This window comes from Hylobates moloch, unplaced genomic scaffold (assembly GCF_009828535.3).
Source record: "Hylobates moloch isolate HMO894 unplaced genomic scaffold, HMol_V3 SCAFFOLD_13, whole genome shotgun sequence".
In the NCBI taxonomy this organism is placed as follows: domain Eukaryota; kingdom Metazoa; phylum Chordata; class Mammalia; order Primates; family Hylobatidae; genus Hylobates; species Hylobates moloch.
Window position 1 is genome coordinate 84,970,444 of NW_026652288.1, and position 23,467 is coordinate 84,993,910.

The 23,467-nt window shown below is 35.5% G+C and overlaps 1 protein-coding gene across 1 annotated transcript in view; it reads left to right on the top strand.

The window, feature by feature from the left end:
• NAALADL2 (N-acetylated alpha-linked acidic dipeptidase like 2) overlaps window positions 1-23,467 on the top strand; it is a 959,155-nt gene that overhangs the window by 438,185 nt on the left and 497,503 nt on the right. The window contains exon 5 of the mRNA XM_032174021.2: window positions 22,888-23,038. Coding sequence (XP_032029912.1) covers window positions 22,888-23,038 — 151 coding nt within the window. The remainder of the gene's footprint in view (window positions 1-22,887; window positions 23,039-23,467) is intronic.

The window sequence follows — 23,467 nt, forward strand, 5'->3', positions numbered from 1 at the left end:
ATTCTTCCTATCCATGAGCATGGAATATTTTTTTCGTTTGTTTGTGTCCTCTCTTATTTCCTAGAGCAGTGGTTTGTAGTTCTCCTTGAAGAGGTCCTTCACATCCCTTGTAAGTTGTATTCCTAGGTATTTTATTCTCTTTGTAGCAACTGTGAATGGGAGTTTGCTCATGATTTGGCTCTCTACTATTGGTGTATAGGAATGCTTGTGATTTTTGCACATTGATTTTGTATCCTGAGACTTTAGCGAAGTTGCTTATCAGCTTAAGGAGTTTTTGGGCTGAGACTATGGGGTTTTCTAAATATGTTATCTCCAAACAGAGATAATTTGACTTCCTCTCTTCCTATTTGAATATGCTTTATTTCTCTCTCTTGCCTGATTGCCCTGGCCAGAACTTCCAATACTATGTTGAATATTGGTGGTGAGAAAGGGCTTCCTGGTCTTTTGCTGATTTTCAAAGGAAATGCTTTCAGCTTTTGCCCATTCATTATGATATTGGCTGTGGGTTTGTCATAAATAGCTTTTATTATTTTGAGATATGGTCCATCAATACCTAGTTTAATGAGATTTTTTAGCATGAAGAGGTGTTGAATTTTATCGAAGGCCTTTTCTGCATCTGTTGAGATAATCATGTGGTTTTTGTCATTGGTTCTGTTTATGTGACGGATTACGTTTATTGATTTGCATAAGCTGAACCAGCCTTGCGTCCCAGGTATGAAGCTGACTTGATCGTGGTGGATAAGCTTTTTAATGTGCTGCTGGATTCAGTTTGCCAGTATTTTATTGAGGATTTTTGCATCGATGTTCATCAAGGATATTGGCCTGAAATTTTCTTTTTTTGTTGTTGTGTCTCTGCTAGGTTTTCATATCAGGATGATGCTGGCCTCATGAAATGAGTTAGGGAGGATTCCCTCTTTTTCTATTGTTTGGAATAGTTTCAGAAGGAATGGTACCATCCCCTCTTTGTACCTCTGGTAGAATTCGGCTGTGAATCCATCCAGTCTTGGGCTTTTTTTTGGTTTGTAGGCTAATTACTGCCTCAATTTCAGAACTTGTTATTGGTCTATTCAGGGATTCAACTTCTTCCTGATTTAGTCTTGGGAGGGTGTATGGGTTCAGGAATTTATCCCTTTCTTCTAGATTTTCTACTTTATTTGTGTACAGGTGTTTATAGTATTCTCTGATGGTAGTTTATATTTCTGTGGGATCAGTGGTGATCTCCCCTTTATCATATTTTATTGTGTCTATTCGATTCTTCTCTCTTTTCTCCTTTATAGTCTGGCTAGCAGTCTATTTCGTTAATCTTTTCAAAAACCAGCTCCTGGATTTATTTATTTATTTATTTATTTATTTATTTATTTATTTATTTATTTTTATTTATTTATTTTGAGATGGAGTTTCACTCTTGTTGCCCAGGCTGGAGTGTAGTGGCGCAATCTCAGCTCACCGCAAACTCTGCCTCTGGGGTTCAAGTGATTCTTCTGCCTCAGCCTCCTGAGTAGCTGGGATTACAGGCATGTGCCACCATGCCCAGCTAATTTTATATTTTTAGTAGAGATGGGGTTTCTCCATGTTGGTCATGCTGGTCTCAACCTCATTTGAGGTGGTCCTGACCTCAGGTGATCTGCCTGCCTCGGCCTTCCAAAGTGCTGGGATTACAGGCGTGAGCCACCACACCAGATCTGATTCTTTGCTTTTTTGAAGGGTTTTTCATGTCTCTATCTCCTTCAGTTTTGTTCTGATCTTAGTTATGTCTTTTCGTCTGCTAGCTTTTGAATTTGTTTGCTCTTGCTTCTCTAGTTCTTTTAATTGTGATGTTAGGGTGTTCATTTTAGATCTTTCCTGCTTTCTCCTATGGGCATTTAGTGCTATAAATCTCCCTCTGAACACTGCTTTAGCTGTTTCCCAGAGATACTGCTATCCCTCCCCTTGTCCCCAAACCCCCCAACAGGGATAGCATTAGGAGAAATACCTACTATAGATGGCGGGTTGATAGGTGCAGCAAAACCACCATGGCACAAGTATACCTATGTAACAAACCTGCACTTTCTGCACATTTATCCCAGAACTTAAAGTATAATAAATAAATAAATACATAAATACTGCAAAAATGCATGCTGCTGTCTTTTCTGTTTTGCATTCTTTTTGTTTATTATTATTATACTTTACGTTTTAGGGTACATGTGCACAATGTGCAGGTTTGTTACATATGTACCCATGTGCCATGTTGGTTTGCTGCACCCATTAACTCGTCATTTAGCATTAGGTATATCTCCTAATGCTGTCCCTCCCGCCTCCCCCCACCCCACAACAGTCCCCGGAGTGTGATGTTCCCCTTCCTGTGTCCATGAGTTGTCACTGTTAAATTCCCACTTATGAGTGAGAACATGCGGTGTTTGGTTTTTTGTCCTTGTGATAGTTTACTGAGAATGATGGTTTCCGGTTTCATCCATGTCCCTACAAAGGACACGAACTCATCATTTTTTATGGCTGCATAGTATTCCATGGTGTATATGTGCCACATTTTCTTAATCCAGTCTATTGTTGTTGGACATTTGGGTTGGTTCCAACTCTTTGCTATTGTGAATAGTGCCGCAATAAACATACATGTGCATGTGTCTTTATAGCAGCATGATTTATAGTCCTTTGGGTATATACCCAGTAATGGGATGGCTGGGTCAAATGGTATTTCTAGTTCTAGATCCCTGAGGAATCGCCACACTGACTTCCACGATGGTTGAACTAGTTTACAGTCCCACCAACAGTGTAAAAGTGTTCCTATTTCTCCACATCCTCTCCAGCACCTGTTGTTTCCTGACTTTTTAATGATGGCCATTCTAACTGGTGTGAGGTGGTATCTCATTGTGGTTTTGATTTGCATTTTTCTGATGGCCAGTGATGATGAGCATTTTTGCATGTGTTTTTTCTTAAAACATTGTTAATTCCAATTTCTGTATTATACATTTCTGATTCACTGAATATGAAAACTCATACTAAAGCATAGTCAATTAGCTGTGATTTAGTCCATTGATGTACTGAGAATGGGTGCAGAAGAGAAATAGGAAGAAAATAATTACTGAAATACAGAATTTTGGCAGGATTGATAACAACTGATGTATACCAGAAAGAATGTGAATGATGAAATTCTACTGCACCAAAATAATCCTCTCCTTTTCTTAAGTGAAGAATGGGATATATCTCTAACACCAGTAACAGTGGATATTCATTGTGAATTACTCAATAATTTTGATGCTTCCACAGTCTGAGGATATGAAGCTGTTTGCTTGGAACCCGGAGGGAGACAAAACACAAGAAAGATATGCATGTATGATAAACTCAGTTGCCCTTCCAGTTGGGGACACCGTTAACTAATTAAATCTGCTCTTGTAACTGGCCAGCTGTTAGCCAGAGGCATGAGGGATGGTTTAATTTACTTTAAGAAGATAAAGCATAGAATGAATTTGATCATGGTGTTGCAGAAAGCAGTAATCAATCTTAAGGTAAGAGAAGAAAGAAATAATTTCTCATGTTTAAATGTGGGTAATTATTTAAGTACTCTGAGTTATCCAATCTATAACTCTCTATTAAGAATCTTTCTGCTGAGCCTAAGTTATTACAGTATTCAAAGCATTATAGTTTGGACTGTATAATTCCATAGGAATTAAGTAATACTTACAGAAAGAGAAAGAAAATTAATGAGTTTTTAGGGTGAATGATGTGTAAGAATAAATCAAAGGCAAACATTTGTCTCACTGACATATGTATTTCAATGGATTCACTTTTAGATCATTATTATTTGTCCACCCTAATTAATGATAGTCCAGTTGGGACTTAAGGAATTTTACAATAATAATTATGATTCATCTGACACTCTAGTAAACTTTTTCAATAAACTTTTCATACCATTTGAAATATGGGGTAGTTAATATATGCTTTCTTTGAGGAAATGCAAATAGTACATTCATTCATCTCCATATATAGGCTAAATTGATAGAACAGACATTATAGAAAGGTAAAGATAGATTTTAAAATATATTAAATATGCTGTATTACTAAAAATACCTTCTACTTTAACATGAGATTTTCTAAAATAATAACGTATGTTAGAAAATGCTATTTTCTAGTATAGTACAGTATGTTAAAAAAATATATGTAGTAGAGAGATATTTTATAAGTACTGGGGCAATAGGTCTGCTATCTTACTCAATTTAAATGCAGTCACAAATATAAATGTATCTGCTTCTGTATGTGTATCAATCTGTCTAAACATGTGTGTGTATATATATGTGTGTGTATGTGTGTGTGTGTATATATATTTTTTCATACATATTTGTGAGTAGAGTTAAGGATTGAAAGGATATAAGAAAATTAAAGGAGATCAAGAGAAAGAGAAAAATTATGTTTCAATGATTACTTGAAAGGAAATATTTAAAGCAATAAACATTGGTAATAAAAGACATTGACAGGTACAATGAATAATTTGTAGATATGGCTTTAGGTGAAAATCATTTGGAGGGAATACATTTAACATACACATGGCATGACTGAAAAGACATGAGATTTGAAAACAGATGTAGTTTTGTTTGTGTTTTTTCAGCCCCACTACTTTATGCTGATTGATTAGACAAGTTACTTAAATTTTTGGCCCCAGAAACCATTGGCAAAAGGGAATTAATAACACCTATCTTTTAGCGTTGTTGTGTAGATTCAACTGCAAAATATATGTAAGGATATAGACAGATATTCAATAAATAGTGGTCATTTCCAAGGATAAAACCTTGTATTTAAGTAATTAAGTTATATAAAAATCATATAATTTTTAAGACTACTGAAACTAGTAGCTTCATACTTTAAGAAGTTTTTGAGTTTTGCATAGTTTTAACAAGGAGTATGCCACCAAAAAAATATTTCCCATATTTCTGATCTTAATCTGATTTTTCTACTTTCTTACTCCTAAAATGTATAGCTACATCTGACATGAGTCTCCATATTGGATAACCTCATGGTTATATATTAGTTTCTTTTTAAGATTTTGTATAACAATTCAGTTATCATATTTGTCTTAAACTACCGCACATAGCGTTACTTGCAGAATTTTTGGTTTGGCCTCCATTCCCATTTCCATTCCCCTTAGGGAGCATACTACCAGAGAAACTAGATAATAACAATGATTCTCATATTTTTCACAGATTAGAAATAAATATTACAGCAGTTTCTGTGAAAAAAATTTACAAGTCTGAAATGATGTGACTTTTCATCCATTTGATTTCACAATTTATCAATTGCCTTCCTTTACTAGAGTCCTTTCTAGATGTTATATGAAGCCAATAGGACAGCAGTGGACAGTGGGCTGTGGCTTAACTTGGGGCTTTTCCTTCTACCACCGAAATCCTTGTAAAATTATGTTAGTCATGTGAAGGGAGTGGATAGTTTCATGGAATTAGGATTTTTTTTTTTTTTTTACATATGAAAATGAGAGAAAGGTTAAAGACCTATACAACCAAATCCAAATGGTGATTTTCTTAGTCTTATTTATTTTTAACAATTTCAAGACAAAGTAATCATTATGAATTCAAGAATGAAAAAGTATCGTTATTTGCTCCAGACAGGAGAAAAGAGAAAGGGAAGAGAAATACCACTCCACGCAAATTATCTGTCTGGTTTCTTTCACATCAGTGTCTGTCATAATCAGGAGTCATGAGCTTTTGGATGTGCGGAAATGAATTTATTAGTGGATACTCTCCTTCTTTTCAACTATCCAGATAGGGAACATACTTACCCGTCTTTCTTTTCCATTGTCTTCTCTCTGGAGGAGTTACAGCTATATATGTATGTCCACATGCTTAGGACCTAAATATTCAATAATTGAAACCCTCTATGCAAGTCTGGCATGACTCTCTTCTTTGCAGATTTGGCTTTTATAATTGAGACAAAATGACACATGCCTGCACTCATTTCTATGTTAATTTGGCATTGTTTCTGCCTGTTGTTGGCTTTATTAAAGGCCTTTCCTGTGGCAGTCTCCTCTTTTGTTTCCCCATGAAGCCGGTGCTCATTTCAACTCGCAGGGTGTGCTCGGCAGCTGCCAGACCAGATGCTCCACTGCTGGATATTTTGTCTGATTTGAGTCTGGGGACATGGTGGAACTACTTTGGAAATATTTAGTTTACACAGATGCTGCAACCTTCAGCTAGCTGTCAGTTGTGACGAATCTGTTCCGTTCTTAATGCTGCAGGTATTATAATGTGCAAATACTTTTCAGACTCATAAATTTTGAAATTATATGCTTTTCTCCTTTATTTTCTACTTTATTTTCTGCTTTTATATTAAATAATTCCTTTGTCGTACTTAATTTTGAACTGGTTTTTCTAATTTCTTAAAATGAGAATTAAGTTCCTATGTAAACTACACGTGAACTAAACTATAAACATAGGTTCCACTGTATTCCAAGAGTTTCATTGTTACATATTTTACTTTTCATTGCATTCTAGATGCTGTCGATGTGCTCTGTGATACAAAGTTATTTGAGAATCAATTAATTTTCTTCATTTTTATTATTAATTTCTAATTGGATATGTTAAATAGATAAATAATATGGCCAATAAGAATCTAGTTATTATACTTTTTAAAAGATTCTCCTTGTGGCCACATGTATAGAATATTTTGTAAAATGCTTATATGGTGTGTGTGTGTTTGTGTGTGTGTGTGTGTTTGTGTGCGTATGTTTATGTGTGTGTATGTGTTCTCCAAGGAACGTAATTCTCTAACTGAACTTTATTATTAAACTGTTAAATTCCTGTATGTTCTTACAATTTTTGACTCTCAGAATTTGTCCAGTTCTGAAAGACGGACATCTCTTATGTAATGCTATTTATGAATTCTATCTTGAATTTCAAATACATGTTTATTCTGCCTTTAGGTTTGTTGAGTGCTTTCAGGTTTATGGCACGTTCTTTATCTATTTCTTTAATGTTTATTCATTACATAATATATACCTTCCATCTTTATTGCTTTTAATTTAACGTTTTTATATGAATTTGTGTCTCTTTAATTTGCTGGTGTCTATTTGCTTATTTTCACAAATCTTTATTATTTTGTTTTAAGAATTTTTTTTATAAAAAACGTATTGCTAGGGTTTCATTCTCTTTATATCCAATTCAAACGTCTTTGATTTCAATACAATAATTTATCTATTTTCTTTTAGTGTAAAAACGTATATGTTTTATTTTTCTTCCAGCTTACTCAATGTTCATTAAAATATTTACCTCATGGTTTTGGGGTTTTCTTCTATTTTCTGATTTTATGTGCCCATCCAACATTATTACACACACTTTTTTTATTTTCTTAAACATTTTTGAGATCCTTTGGTAAAAAGTACATTGCTACATTAATGGTGAAAATGGTGCTATTTTACATATTCCTTTTTCAAGGTATTATTTTATATTATCTCATTTATCTTATTTATTTTACCTATATAAGGCAAATACCATTAGAAAAACGTACTTAGATAAAACTACTACCGAGTGCCAGGGTGACTTATGAATTCCTTGACAGGTGGACATTCCTCCTACACAAACTCTTATCTTCTGAAACAGAATCCATACTCATTTTGTCTCCAGACACTTCCAATGATCTGAGTCTCTGTTCTTATATAAAAATCCAAAGCGGCCAGACGCGGTGGCTCGTGCCTGTAATCCCAGCACTTTGGGAGGCTGAGGCGGGTGGATCATGAGGCAGGCAGATCACAAGGTCAGGAGATCCAGACCATTTTGGCCAGCATGGTGAAAACCCATCTTTGCTTAAAAAACAAACAAAAATTAGCCGTGCTTGGTGGCGCATGCCTGTAGTCCTAGCTACTAAGGAGGCTGAGGCAGGAGAATCGCTTGAACCCTGGAGGAGGAGGTTGCAGTGAGCCAAGATCATGCCACTGCACTCCAACCTGGAAGTCCAGAGCTTCTTAGAGATACTATATAGGACTATTCTAGAATTATCACTCCTTAATCCAACTTTGTATCCAAGGAACATTCTTTCTGAAAATTAAGCCATTCCATATGGAACCTACAGATTTCTCAGACTTCTGGTAGGCCCACTGTGATCTCAATCTGAATCCTCATATACAAGAATTGGAAATGCAAAGACAGGAAGATTTGCTCGCTCTTTGCCCAATAGTATGCTCTTAATTCCTGTTAAGGTTATTTTTCCATTTTAAAATTTGTTTAAAACCAGTATTCTATTGTCACTATTAACAGATCTGTAACCATAGAAAAATCACAACCCCTCCCAGGGTGACAATTTATTAAATTAAAAATATATATATACAAATAAGAAAAATAATGAGTCATCTTAAAATTCCCCTGGAGTAGTTGTGACAATTAAATAAGTCAAACCTTTGGAAAAGTCCTTTTGGAAAGTACTAGTTCAATTAGAAAAATAAATTATAATGAAATATAATAGTATTTCTCTACCTGTTTAAATTTTTAAATGTTAGCGTATGTTATGTATGGGGCAGTCCTAGTAAGTATACGTATAGAAATTGAGAATAATAAAAATAAAGGTGTCTGGAATGTTCTTGTACCCTTGAATATTTTGAGATATAAATATGAAACATGCAATCAGCTGTGAACATTTGAAAATATAATAAAATTACAAAAGATTCAGAAGCATATATTTCTTTAACAATGTAAGCATTTTTTTGTCTTTGTCTATGAGCAATTCAATTATTTTGATTCTGAAATAAATTAAGTAAAGCTTATTGAGTCTGATCAGCCCTTGTTTCCAGGGAATTGCAGTTCAATTTCATTTTTAATTAGAATTGAACATTGTGGATTTCTTAGCACTGGTAAGCAAGATCTAGCAATAAAGTATGTACTTAATTTGTATTAAGTTTCTGAAATTTAGTGTAAAGAGTGAGTAATATGTCTGGTTAATATTTAAACACCTCACAATGTTCTGTTGTAGAAGTTTCCATTTATAAAAGCTGCTGTTCTATAACAAATTACTTTCACTTTCAAATAAACCTGTTATCACAACATGAGCAAAACTTATTCAATTAAAAGAGAAAACAAAGTAAAGTAATTTTTCACTCCCACTTGATGTGCACAGTAACTGGTAAAGATTCTACAAATGCCTATGAAAGGTAGATATGCTGGCTTAAACATCATTTTTGCTTAAATATTATTGTTTTAATCAAGTTTAGATGTATTCTTGTGGGATAGACATTTTTATAGAGAAAACCATTTTTTTATGAAAGAAGAGAGACATAATTTCCATTGTGATAAACCCACATGGAAAGAAGCTGTGAACCGTAAGATCAGTTGTGCTGACTTTTTCTCTTTCAGCTTTTCACACGTATTTCTGTTTTGTGTCTTGTTTGCTCAGTATCTCTCTAATGTTGTTCATCACATTGGGGATACTTGAGAGCTGTACATCTAAGTATCTGTTTTCATCATTTCTTTGCACTCAGACGTTAAACTGGGTATGTTCTTTTCCTAGCATCCTGTCTTAATACAGTACCAAAGCAATGGAAAGGAGGTAGGGGGTTGCACGGCAGGGGACTGGCGGTAGATGCCTAAGTCACCTGGGATACAGTCCGTTGAAATAATACTCGGAACTATAAACCCTTAAATGTCTGTGACGAAAAATGTAGCATGTTGCTTTAACAGTGAATGTCTTGTTCAAAAGGTAAGTTAGAGCCAGAATGGGCTTTTGTTATCTTATCTCTTTAAATAATATCTAGGATTTGAATGACAATATGCATGCGGGTAATTTATTTATTCACCCCAGATGGAATAGGGATGGCTTTCTGGACTAGGGAAGTGGAATCTCCCTAACTTCGACCTCTGATGGGTTTGTACTGTTAAAAGATTTTATCAATTTCTAACAGACAGGATTGCAAAGGCAACTGGTAATCTATAAACTATACAGACAAGCGACATGCACTCTGACCTTCTTTGCCAACTGTCAATCTTTCTAATTAGTGAAATTCTTTCTGTTCTTAATCGAATTCTGTACATGAACTAGGCATCCGATTTGCTCCCTTATAAAAGAAGCTAGCAATAATTCATGGGCATGTATATGAATCCTTGAGCATGCCCAGGAGTGAAAATATCCCTTAGCTGTTTGTGTCTGTACTCATCCTGTGTAATTATACAATTAAATACGTTAATTTCAAGAGGGGTTGAGAAATTACATCTCTGTGAAGTAGATCGCTTCTTTTTAATGAAGAAAAATGAATAATAAAGTAACAAATTTATTTCCCTGATTGGTAAGGAAAATGTGATAAATCATTTATCTTTTTTTTTTTTTTTCTTTTTTTGAGATGGAGTTTCACTCTTGTTGCCAAGGCTGGTGTGGAATGGCACAATCTCAACTCACTGTAACCTCCACCTCCCAGGTTCAAGTGATTCTCCTCCCTCAGCCTCCTGAGTAACTGGGATTATAGGCACCCACCACCATGCCCAGCTAATTTTTGTATTTTTAGTAGAGACAGGGTTTCACCATGTTGGCCAGGCTGGTCTCAAACTCCTGACCTCAGGTGATCCGCCTGCCTTGGCCTACCAAAGTGCTGGGATTACAGGCGTAAGCCACTTTACCCAGCCCATTATCCTATTTTTAAAAGGCAAGCAATAAATTATAAAAGTGTAGAAAAAAATGTGGTTTAAAAAAATTACAGAAGAACTAGAAGACCTTAAAGAAACTTTTTTTTTTTCAGGATAACTGTTTTTTTTCAGCTTCCCTGACACTACTCCCCACCCTAGACAAATGCAAAGAAATCACATAACCTAAATTCTCAATCTGCTTTCCCTCTTTCTCTTCTTTATAATAACCTCCAAAATAAATAAATTGATTAATAATAAAATAAGGAGGAAAAATAACTTGCATATTACGTAGCATTTTACGCTTCTGAAAATCCTTCAGATATATTACCTCCTTTGGATCTGCTAGTCATTTTGTGTATTTGGCAGGGCAAATGTCATCCATTTTTGTGAATGAACTTCAGAGCTTTTCAGTGTCATGCCCAGCATGTCTCTCTTAATGGCTGGTTCAGGACAAGACCCTTACTCTCAGTCCGGTGTTTTTTCATCTGCTAATGTTGCTGGCAGGCCAAACAACAGAAAAACAATTAGACAAATTCAAATGTACTACTAGTAGCTTATAATATCATATGGAACTTGCAAGCAGTTTAAGATCTGACGTTTTTATGATAAAATTTCAAAAGTGATTTGACATAAGCCTTTAATGATAATATTCATTTGCTTTTTTTCCAAATACATTCTTTTTATACCCACCAGCCTTGGAGGGAATTATATATAAACATTTATTTAAAGCAAATAATGCCAAAAGCTGACTTTGTTGTTTTCTTTCTCTTCATAGGATGATTCATAATGCTATAATTACAAAGTCATTGAACATCAAATATACATTTAGTCACTATTTTTTTTCTTTTATATATAAGAAAATTGGAAGCTCCATTTAGTATTTCAGTTATAAAGACAATTTTGAAGGCAGTAGAAATAGAAGAATGTTGATTCTTATACACATTGACATATCAGAAAATTATGTATGTCACTAAACCTAACCAGTAGCTAATTTCTGGTATTTTATTACCTTTTGAGATATTTTATTCTTATTAGTTATTGTCTATAAGTTTCTCCCCATTTATTATGGCTTTATTATATATACTCTTAGTTAAGAATATTGGTAGCTTAATAAAAAACTTAAATATAGTAAATTTTCACAGACTAAATGATGAAGAGCTCTATACTTTATTTGATCTTGCTTATTCAATGAAAAAAAAATCTATAATCCCAGAGGTTCATGCATGTCACTATATGAGGTCATTTTTTATCTCCTCACCCCCATCTCTTCCTCTCTGTCTCATACAATTACATATATAAGCACTAAAATAAATAATAAGTTGGTAAATCAGAAGCCTACTGTCTTTATGACTTAATATCTAACATATAGAACTAATATTATTTTCTGTTCCTCTTGAATATAATTTGTTCAGTTCAAAAGCAGCAGCATGTCTACAGATGAAAAAAAAAGTGCATGCAGTTGATAATATTAACAATATATTTACTAATAAGGTTTGCATGTTTCCCCCCAATATTGGCTGTGAGGAGTGGAATCACATTAGAAAACTTATTAAAGATTTGTGCTCTTTATTCTTTTCAGTTCATAAACCACCTTAACAGGGGAAGGACCCTGTGCCACTGTGTTTTCAGTTCCTCAGATACTTCTTTCTGAAAATAAAAGAAATGAGGAAAATACTTTCTGGTCCCCACTCTGGAACTATATACTCAATCTAGAACATGGATTTTTTTTTTTTTTTTTTTTTTTTTTTAAGACTGGGCTTCTTCCATGCGACAACCATTGCAAAAATTGTCAAATAACATTATATGAATTTAAAAAAGAAATCTATAAAGTCGCATTATTATTTTCCATTATTTGGAAGCAATGTATCTTACTGGGGGAAAAGTACAGGAAAATACCTTATGAAGACACATTTCTGTCTGTTCATTTGCAGTCTGAAATATATTAACTATGTGGTCTTGATCTTGTTATCCTTACATCATGGTTGCTTTATTTGTAAAGTAAGAATAATTCCACCGTGTTATTATGAGGCCACAATGGGAAATTAGTTTAAGTTGGAATCAGTAGATCTCATGAAACAGGAAATGCTCCCTTCCTTCCTCCCTTACCCCCCCTTTCCTCCCTTCTTCCCTCCCTCCCTTTATCCCTTCCTTCCTCCCTCCTCCATCCATTCTTTCCTCCCTTCTTTCCTGCCTTCCTCCCTCCCTCCCTCCTTTCTTTCCTTCCTTTCCTGCTTCCTTCCTTCCTCTCTCCCTCCCTCCTTCCTTCCTTCCTTCTTTCCTCCCTCCCTCCCTCCTTCCTGAATTATGATAAAAGCTGAAGATTATATTCAGAACTCTGCAGCAGCCCTAACTTTCTAAATAACTTCAAGTATTTTTTCCTTTACAAAAGCAGGAGGTCATTGCTTCTTATTAATCTTGCTAGAATTATTTAAATGACTTTAGATACATCAAGTAAAGCAATTTGAAATCCCAATTAAAGGTGTTCAGTGAATTCGAAGAAAAATGATGTGATTATGCCTTGGATATACTCAGTCTGATTACAGTGAATTTTCCTAATCATAATAGTCTTTTTTTAAAACTAACAAAGAAAAATGAGTATATTTCTGAAATATAACAGAGAAACTAGAATCTTACAAGCATTTTTAGTGGCATTCTTACAACACAATACATAAGTAAAGGGCCAGATGGCAAACCTATTAATAGAAAAACAATCTAAAAAAGAAGGATAGCGTAATATTTGAGCTTCCGAAGTAAAAATATCTGCCTAAGAAGTGATTATATATTACGTGTCCTGTCCAGTATTTTTATTTTTCACATATGCTAGATCTATTTAATTTGAATAAATAAGAACGTACTATGAGATGTCAGGTTCATATTTTTTAAGTTTATTTTTTATGTTACTATACATATGAAATTTTAATCTAAAATGTCCCAATCTATTGTTTCTATATACATTAACCCCCATGACAGGGCTTTGCAAAAATCCAGGTCTTTTTTTTTTTTTTTTTAACAATCTAAATAAACAGGCATATAACTCTCATAGTATTGATTTCAGAGTCTTCTTAGAAAGCAGATCACATTAAGAAGCATTTGATATGTTTTATAAATTCACCCTTTAGCCAGTCTTTTTGTAAAGGATGGACGTATAATTGAGAGGAAAGGCATACTTTAGTGAAAAGATTATGAGACTTGAATTCAGAAAACTCAAGTTTGATTCCCGCCATTACCACTTATCAGCTCTGACTCTGGGCCATTCCCTTAACCTTCATGGAGCACAATTTCAGTGACTGGATAAAGAGAGTTATAATAACTTATATCAAATGATCTGAGTAAAAATCAACAAATAAGAGATAGTGCCTGGCACATAGGAGATATACAGTTAAGTACTTGATAATTCGACCTAAAGTTGACTCAAAGATCTACATCATAATCACAATAATGTTCCTAAACCTTTGTATAGTTTGGCAGATATTTGCCTTCTGTGGATTTATTAGTTTGCTAGGGCTGCTATAGCAAAATACCATAGACCGGGTGGCTTAAACTAGGAAAAATTATTTTCTCACAGTTTGGAGTCTAGAAGTCCAAGATCAAAGGCTTATAGGTTTGGTTTCTCCTAAGGCCTTTCTCCTAGGCTCAGTGTGTCCTCATAAGGCCTTTTTATTCTGTCCCATGCATTTCTGGTATCTCTTCTTTTGCTTCTGAGTACCTGAGTCATATTGCATTAGGGCCCACCCATTCGACCTCATTTAACCTTAATCACTTCTTTAAAGGTCCTATTTCCACATATAGCCACATTCTGAAGTATACTAGAGGTTAGGACTTCAACATATGCATTTTGAGGGAACACAGTTCAGTCCATAACAGTGAGACTTAAATTTTTCTGTAAAACTAAGGTCTTATTTTTGTCACTCTTCTTCTCTACATGAAGATTCAGAAAGCTTTTCTAGCTATAGAGGCCAGGTGAACACTCCTCGTACTGGACCAATGTTTTGAAGGAGTTAAATGATGGAAAAAATACAAGCTTTTCCCTTTGGTTCTTGATATCCAAGTGGTAGTTCAGTATGCCGTATATTCCGACCAGCAAAAGTAAAAAGATCGGGATAACATTTTAGTGGTTCAAAAGGGTGAGTAGACAATTTAGGAGCATCTGTGAATGGACGAAATCCTACCTGTGGAATTCAACTACTATTCCCTTGCTAGACACTGTGAATAAGTAGACTGCCCTGCCAGGCACGATGGCTCACACTTGTAATCCCAGCACTTTGGGAGGCCAAGGCGGGCGGATCACGAGGTCAGGAGATCGAGACCACGGTGAAACCCCGTCTCTACTAAAAATACAAAAAATTAGCCAGGCGTGGTGGCGGGCGCCTGTAGTCCTAGCTACTCGGGAGGCTGAGGCAGGAGAATGGCGTGAACCCGAGAGGCGGAGCTTGCAGTGAGCCGAGATTGCGCCACTGCACTCCGGCCTGGGCAATAGGGCCAGTCTCTGTCTCAAAAAAAAAAAAAGTAGACTGCCCAAATGACAATAACAGCATCCTCCTATCGGGTGAGAAAATATGTTTTGGTTAAAAGTAACAATAGAAGTTAATAAGAAGAGAAGTTGGATAGCAGGAATCAGAAAAGTGGTCCCGGCATGGTGGCTCGCACCTGTAATCCCAGCACTTTGGGAGGCCTAGGCGGGTGGATCACAAGGTAAGGAGATCAAGACCATCCTGGCCAACATGGTAAAACCATGTCTCTACTAAAAATAAAAAACTAGCTGGGAATGGTGGCGTGCGCCTGTAGTCCCAGCTACTCAGGAGGGAACCGGGAGCGGAGGTGCATTAGCCAAATTGTCCCATGCCTCCAGCCTGGCGCAACAAGATCCATCTCAAAAACGTGTCCTTTCTCTCTTACCTTCTCTGGCATTAATTTTCCTTGAATAATAAAATGTTACTGCCGTGTCTTGCCCATATATTGCTAGTACTATTTATTTCAGAGCAGATTATTTGGCAATTGATAGGACGTATGGGTTTATATACTATACATCAAAAGAATGTGTTAGTACAGTGCCCTGCAAGAAATATGGAATCAGCCACCTTGCAGTTGGCCAAAAATATTTTATTTGTAAAAATAAGTCAGCAAGATAAAATTACACATTCAAACTTCATTGGGCTAGTCTCCACCACTCTCTTCATTCTCTACTCTTAGATAACAAAACAAAAATCAAAATAAAATAAACCTATTTTTGCTTATGTATTTTTACAGAAGGATAAAGAGAGAACATAACATATTTAATTAAATGTATTGTGTCTCAAATTTCAAGAACAAGCTGGCTTAATACTTACCTTCACATTCTAACTATATATATATATATAGGCTATACATGCTGTAAAATAGTTTTGAAAAGTAAAATTAGCATTTTCTAGTATAATATATATATAGTTAGATCAGATGCCACAACAAAAAGTGTTGTGTACGTTTTCTTGCCAGTAGGTGTTAATGGTCAAGCAAAATAGCATCCATGTAATACACTTGTACCATATACATTATGTTTTTCATTCATTCATTACTGGATACATGTCATAATTTATTCATCAACTCAACGGCAATAGAAATATTATTTTCTGCTAGGCACTCTATGAGGCATTGGGTAGAAAAGATGAAGCTATAAGGTTCCTGCTTCAAGCCAGTCACAATCTAGTGCCACTGAAGTTACCTACCAAATCCTTTTTAATTTCTGGGAAGAAAGACAAAATACAATTTCACTTGGTGCACTGTGGGCATACAAATACTTCCAATGATGCATTCTTTGTTATTGTTGGTGATGGAGCTATAATGTAGCTTGATGGGAGTGGACTGACCTTGGGTATAGAAACTGAAAAGTGTCACAGCATGACTAAGGACTATTTCTCAGTTGCTAGTCTAGCACCCTATATCAGTCACCTACCTTGCTCATGTTGGGATGTTAGCACCCATGAAAACTTGGTCAAGGATTACATTGAGTTAAGCACTTAGTGATTCTTTGAGCTAAATAAAAGAGGGTGGGAGGCATATGTAAAGGAGGTTTTTTGTTTTTGTTTTTGTTTTTTTTTGAGATGGAGTCTCGCTCTGTCACCCAGGCTGGAGTGCAGTGGCGCAATCTCGGCTCACTGCAAGCTCCGCCTCCCGGGTTCACGCCATTCTCCTGCCTCAGCCTCTCCGAGTAGCTGGGACTACAGGCGCCTGCCACCACGCCTGGCTAATTTTTTTTTTGTATTTTTAGTAGAGACGGGGTTTCACCGTGGTCTCGATCTTCTGACCTCGTGATCCGCCCTCCTCGGCCTCCCAAAGTGCTGGGGTTACAAGTGTGAGCCACCGCGCCCGGCCAAGGAGGTTTGTTTAATGATCCCTGTATTCATTGAAAATGTAATGTGAAATATTTATATATTTTTCAGGAAGAATCATTAACTATGGAAGGATTAGTAATTATCAGGAAAGGACATTTTGAATAAACATGTTAATAAATTTATGTAATATTTAAATTCTCTCCTGGGAATAAAATACTTTTGGAAGAACTTTTAGGGTAGAACTATTCCCAATATAAACAGAACGTTAAAAGCTGTTTTAACAGTGTTCATTTAACCCTGCGTGATTATGCAATTGTCATATACATGCAGCAGCATATTTTAGGCTATAAATACTGTGAAATAGTTTTGAAAAATAAAATTAGCATTTTCTAGTATAAAATTAGAGCTGAAAAGGAAGAAAGGAATAGTTTATTTACTCGGAAGGATTTTAATGGGTAGATTCTAAATATTTCAGTTTTCTTTATATTGTGGCTAAAAGAAGTTTAATGCAAAAGTAAAATGTTCATACTACATATTCTCATAAACCACATCATAACACTATTTTAAGGCTTTTTTAACAATAGAAATTTTGATGTTTTGGGGGGAGAATATATTCCTCACCAACAGTTTAAAAGCAAATTTCATATATGGCCCTATATTTTGAAATGCAATGAATGTCTTTATAAACATTTAACAAAATCATTGAGTTAGACTACATGGTTTTTCATTTAGAGCACAAAGGATCTTTGGGAGCAATATAAATCAATCTTTGCATTCTGTGGATGATGAAACCAAGGCATAGAAAAATTATATAAGTTGTCACACAGCTATTTAGTGTCAAGGTTGGTACCAAATTTCTGAATTGTTTCCCATACTAATGATTTTTTACCTCTCTTGGTTATGATTGATATATTTTCAAGTAACAGAAGCCTTGTCAAAGAAAGGGAGGTAAATCTTACCCAGTTCAAGTAAAAGGAGTACAGCGGGACCTGGATCTGTGCACGGTATTCCCTCTTTTGCCCACCCTTATCTACATTTTCTCTGACTGTCTGCTCCTTTTTTGTCAACAGTTTCCATCAAAAGGCTCATAGTTTCTATACCATGAGCAAGGTGGTTACGTGGTTGAGCATGGCAAAGGACCCCCAGCCTATCACGTATAGATATTTGAGAGAGATAAATCAGGGATAGTTGAAGTTCAATGTCAAGAAGTCTTGGCCTAAGGCTTGACCCCATTTTTCAGGAATTAGACCCCCATGTAGTCATCATTCTATATCTTAAACTATCTCAAACCCTAAGAGGTACTGAGCAGGACTAAATACTTTTGCCAAGGGACAATCTGCCACCAGCTGAAGCAGATAGCCCAGAGACAGCAGGCTTCACCCCTTTTATGTAGGCTTGTCTTTGAATGCATTTTAAAAAATATAATCCTTCCAGAGTAGCATATTTTTTCTAAACATTTTAGACAACCCCAACCTCAGCATGTTCAAAATGTCATTAGCAATACAGAGGAACACTTCTCATTTGTTTGGTATTATAGGCAGTGTCTTTTTTTACCAACTTCACTGGAAATCCAAAAATAGATAATTTCTGAAATTAAGTGTCATATTTCTAAATTAAGAGCACTATGATGGCCAGTGACAGATGGCATCAGTAACCAAATTTGACAGCATTGAACAGGTGTTCACCTCAGGTCAAACCATTTCAGGCATACAGTGGAAGAGGGAGCTAAGTCACATATTGGGCTCTATCCCTTCAGGGCTGTGGGTGAGTAATCAACTCTAGCCAAAAATAGTATATGATTACACCCTATTGCTTAATTATAGGCCATCAGCTATAGAAAAATTCATGGTCTATATTGATTATAAAAGGGGTCATAACATATACTTAGAAGAGACACAATTGGCAATTCTAGCATGTTACTTTTGACTTAGCTCTAAAACACTAGGTTTCATGAAAATTAAACAGTCAAATAGTTATTGTACTTACCTTTACAGAAGGAGTTCTTGAGGATATTTTGATTATCCCACTAAAGCAGGGTTAGCACATGAAAAAAAAAAAAATTGTGGATTCCCATATCCCTTTCCTCTGCTTGTGGAAGACATCACTCATAGAACAACTTTTGCAATGACCCTGAACCTGACCTCACAATCCCTCCCTAGACAGCTATACTTTCCCAGTTAATTGGAGTTAGCACTCAAGATAGAAATATTTGGCCATCCTGCTGGTAAACTGAACTTCCTTAGATGTTCAGAGAACTTGTCCTACTTCTCTCCATATCCCAATTCCAGTGTTTTACTTTCAAAAAAGTGACACCCAATATGTTGTTGTAGATGGATAAGTGGCCCAGAAATCTTAAAAATAGTTTTTCACAAGCAAGTAATTCTCAAAAAACATGTAAATAGCCCAAATCATACAGAAATAGGTTTAACTTGACTTGCAATTAAAATATATGTTTTTGACAAATTATTTTTGGGTACATCGGTAAATATTGCTTAAAAAGAAATAATGTTAATTGTTGGTTAGAGTGAAGGGAAGTGAAAACATATATAGCTAGTAAGACTATAACTTAGCTCCTCTAAAGGGAAAATAGCTTATCAAAAATCATAAAATAATGAATGATTTAACCTGGAAATTCCACCTGTGGAAATATATTTCATGAAAATAGATATTGCTGCAGAGATTTTGCTACAAGCATGTTTATTGCATATAATATTGAAAAATTATGAAGAGTTTAAAATTATTTTAATTAACAAATTAAAAATTAACAACTGTTATATGACTAACAGGGATTGGTTAAATAACATTTATGCCTCTCTATATAGTAGTATTTATATTATATATGTAAATTTAACAGTATATGGCAATTTAAATTATATAAAATTGTATTTATCAACATAGACAAATGTTTATTTTGTACTGATAAGCAAATGAAAAGAGATTGCAGAGTAGCATTTATGATGTGGTTTGACTTTGTTTTAGTGTATTTATGTGTGTTCATAAACACTAGTAAAAGGGTCTAGACACCCCATCAAGTTAACATTAACTATTTCCTGACAGATAAAATGATGGAACTTTTTTTTCCTTTGCCTACACGTTTTTCTCTGTAATGATCATGAATTACTTTAGTAATAAAAGGTAATTTGTTAATATTTAGAAACTTTCTGTCCAGTGAAGTTTTTATATTTTTCCCTCAAAAGACTTGTTAGTTTTTATTTATTTAAAAACTAATACAGAATACTGAAAGAAGATATAAAAATGAACAATATTCCCACCTACAGAATGCCACTCTTAACATTTTGCAGTATGTACATTCATTTATTTACAGATTTTTTTTGTTGTCTATTGAGGCATATTTTGCATACAGTAAAATTAACCATTTTAAGGTGATGTGTGTATGATGTATGATGAATGTAACAACCACTACAGTCAAGATACAGAATATTTCCATCTCCCTCAAAATCCCCTCCTCACCTTTGTAATTAAACTACTCTCCCCAACTGCTCTCTAGCAATCACTGATCTGATTTCTGTTCCTAGGGTTTCAACTTTTCAAGAATGTCATGTACATGGAATTATACAGGAAACAGCTTTTTTAGTCTGGCTTCTTTCATTTAGCATGATGCTTTTGAGATTCATCCATGTTTCCCTTTTAATTGCAGAGTTACATTCTATTTCTGCATGTAAACATTAGACTCTCCCTCCCCCACATGGGTGGGGGTGAGGATTTGAAGAGTAAGTCTTAAATGTGGCTCTCTCATTCACACATTCTTTGCTCTTTTTCCTTTTCTCATTCCCCATTTCTCCTTAAATTCTTCCCTCCTTTCTACTAAAACACTGAAGGGAAAATAATGACAAAAGTCTGCTATGCATGGTTGTTATAGAAGAGAAATTAGTCATTTATGTTTTACTTAGGTTCTCAGTGTTACTTTATTTAATCATAAAAACAATACATGCTGTTCATTACACCAAAAATTGGAAGAGCATTTTTAAAGCACTAGAAAAAATGCCATGATTGTGGCATACTTAAATTCAATGTCTGTTTCTATTTTTGGCACATTGTTTTAAATTCATGCTATATGTGCAATTATGTTTTATTTTTCCTAATAGGAGGGCTTCCCAAATATTTTCTCAGGGCTCTCCTTTCTTTAAGAATTGCTGGGCAGGGCACGGTGGCTCACGCCTGTAATCCCAGCCCTTTGGGAGGCCGAGGTGGCAGTATCATTTGGGGTCAAGAATTTGGGACCAGCTTGGCCAACAAGGTGAAAGCACGTATCTACTAAAAATACAAAAATTAGCCATGCATGGTGGTGCGCGCCTGTAATCCCAGCTACTTGGGAGACTGAGGCAGGAAAATGGCTTGAACCTGGGAGGTGGAGGTTGTGGTGAGTCGAGATTGCACCACTGCAATCCAGCCTGGGCGACAGGGCGAGACTGTGTTTCAAAAAATAAAAATAAAAATAGCTGTTGTGCCTAGCCTGCATCTGTCTCATTCATTTTCTCATTTAGCAATACTCTTGAAAGCCTGCCAAGTGCAAAGTGTACAATGATAGAGAAGATAAGCACAATCCCTGTCCTCAGCGAGTGGTGCTGCCTTGCTTACTCCGCTGCAAAAGTCAATAAGCAACATAAGCAGTAATTGGGGAGTGAAGTATGGGTGTTAACTAAAGTCACACAATGAGCAGTGACTGCCTATATTGAATATGACCTTCAGTCATGTTCTCCTTTATTATCTTTATGTTCTCTAATTACTTTTCCTCTCTCTTGAAAAACTAATACAATTAGCAAATCATGATTATTGTTTTTCATATCAGGTAAGTCATACTAAGATGACTAAAATGAATAAGCTCTTCACAAAAAAAATCAATTTAAAGAGTTAAAATAAAAAGAAACTTAGTATATTGTCAAGTTCTTCTGTTCCATCATACTTATCTATTGTGTGCTTACCAAGGAACAGAGAGGAATCTTTACGTTAAATATGTCTCAAATGACAGGGTCTATTTTCAAAACATTTAACGACGGGGGCAGAACAAGGGCTAATCTTTCAGAAGGAGACCCCCATAAGGTTACATGTAAATTCCTCAGTTGCTATATCTGGGAGGTCTGGCTGGTACCTCCACGCAGAGACCAAGATGACTAGTATACTGGGGGCTGTCAGGAGGTTCAGGACAGTGGCTATTTTCTAAACAGCATGGCAGTATTTCAACATTTTAATGACTGGTGTGACAGGCTCAGCCCTGGAAAAAATATGTTACAATACTGCGGGTGATTTCTGCTTTAGGGAAAGACGTAATGGTCACAACAACTCTCCTTTTAAAATAAGAACATTATGTATGGTAGATCCTCTATTAATCCAAAAAAAGTAGAAAGTTAAAATCCACTTAGTTAAAAATCAGAGAGTGAGGAATTCCATGAATAGACAATTGAAATAAAATGTAGACATTATAGCAATGCTGGTAGAGATAGAGAAAAACAGGAGAAAAAAGAAAGAGGAAAAAAAAAGGCCAGTAGAAAAAGCTTCTGGGCTTGATAGAAATCTAAAAGATCTGCTTATTTTAAAAGAAAAGGCCGGGTGTGGTGGCTCACGCCTGTAATCCCAGCAGTTTGGGAGGCCAAGGCGGGTGGATCACGAGGTCAGGCAATCAAGACCATCCTGGCTGACGCGGTGAAACCCCATCTCTACTAAAAATACAAAAAATTAGCTGGGTGTGGTGGCAGGCGCCTGTGGTCCCAGCTACTTGGGAGGCTGAGGCAGGAGAATGGCATGAACCTGGGAGGTGGAGGTTGCAGTGAGCTGAGATTACGCTACTGCATTCCAGCCTGAGCGACAGAGCGAGACTCCATCTCAAAAAAACAAAAAACAAAAAAACAAAAAAAAAAACTAGAAAAAGAGTCATCTTATCATAGCCACACTGGCAAAATGGCACTATATGAACTTTTAATGTGCATGATAATATTTTTTAATAGCTTGCTTCCCTCTTTTAGCTTTCCTCATTGGAAAAGGCTGGATTTGGAGGTGTTCTTCTGTATATTGATCCTTGTGATTTGCCAAAGACTGTGAATCCTAGCCATGATACCTTCATGGTGTCACTGAATCCAGGAGGAGACCCTTCTACGCCTGGTTACCCAAGTGTCGGTAAGTTTGTTGTTCATTATTATACTTGTAAGTAAGCATTACAAGGTTTCAAGTTATAAGTAAATGCTATCTATCAGGAATAGTGATGTCAAATAATTCTTATCATCCCATCTTATTGTTTTAAAAAGCAATTTATTTTTTATCTTCTCAAAATTATAGACTACTAATTTGTTGGTATAAATTGGATTTAGACTATAATGTATTTTTATCTCAACAAATTACAGCATGATGAACAGACAGAAATGTATTTTATGTGTTATTGTTTATTGACTGATAAGACAAATTAACACCAGGTGTGACAGGTACTCCAGGTAAGCCAATAGCGTGTACAAATACCCAGGAGCATGAACTGTCTGCTGCTTTGGGGCAGCTGTGATAACTTTAAGTCCAGGGTTTAGAGGTACACATGATCAAGTTAGGTGAGTAAAG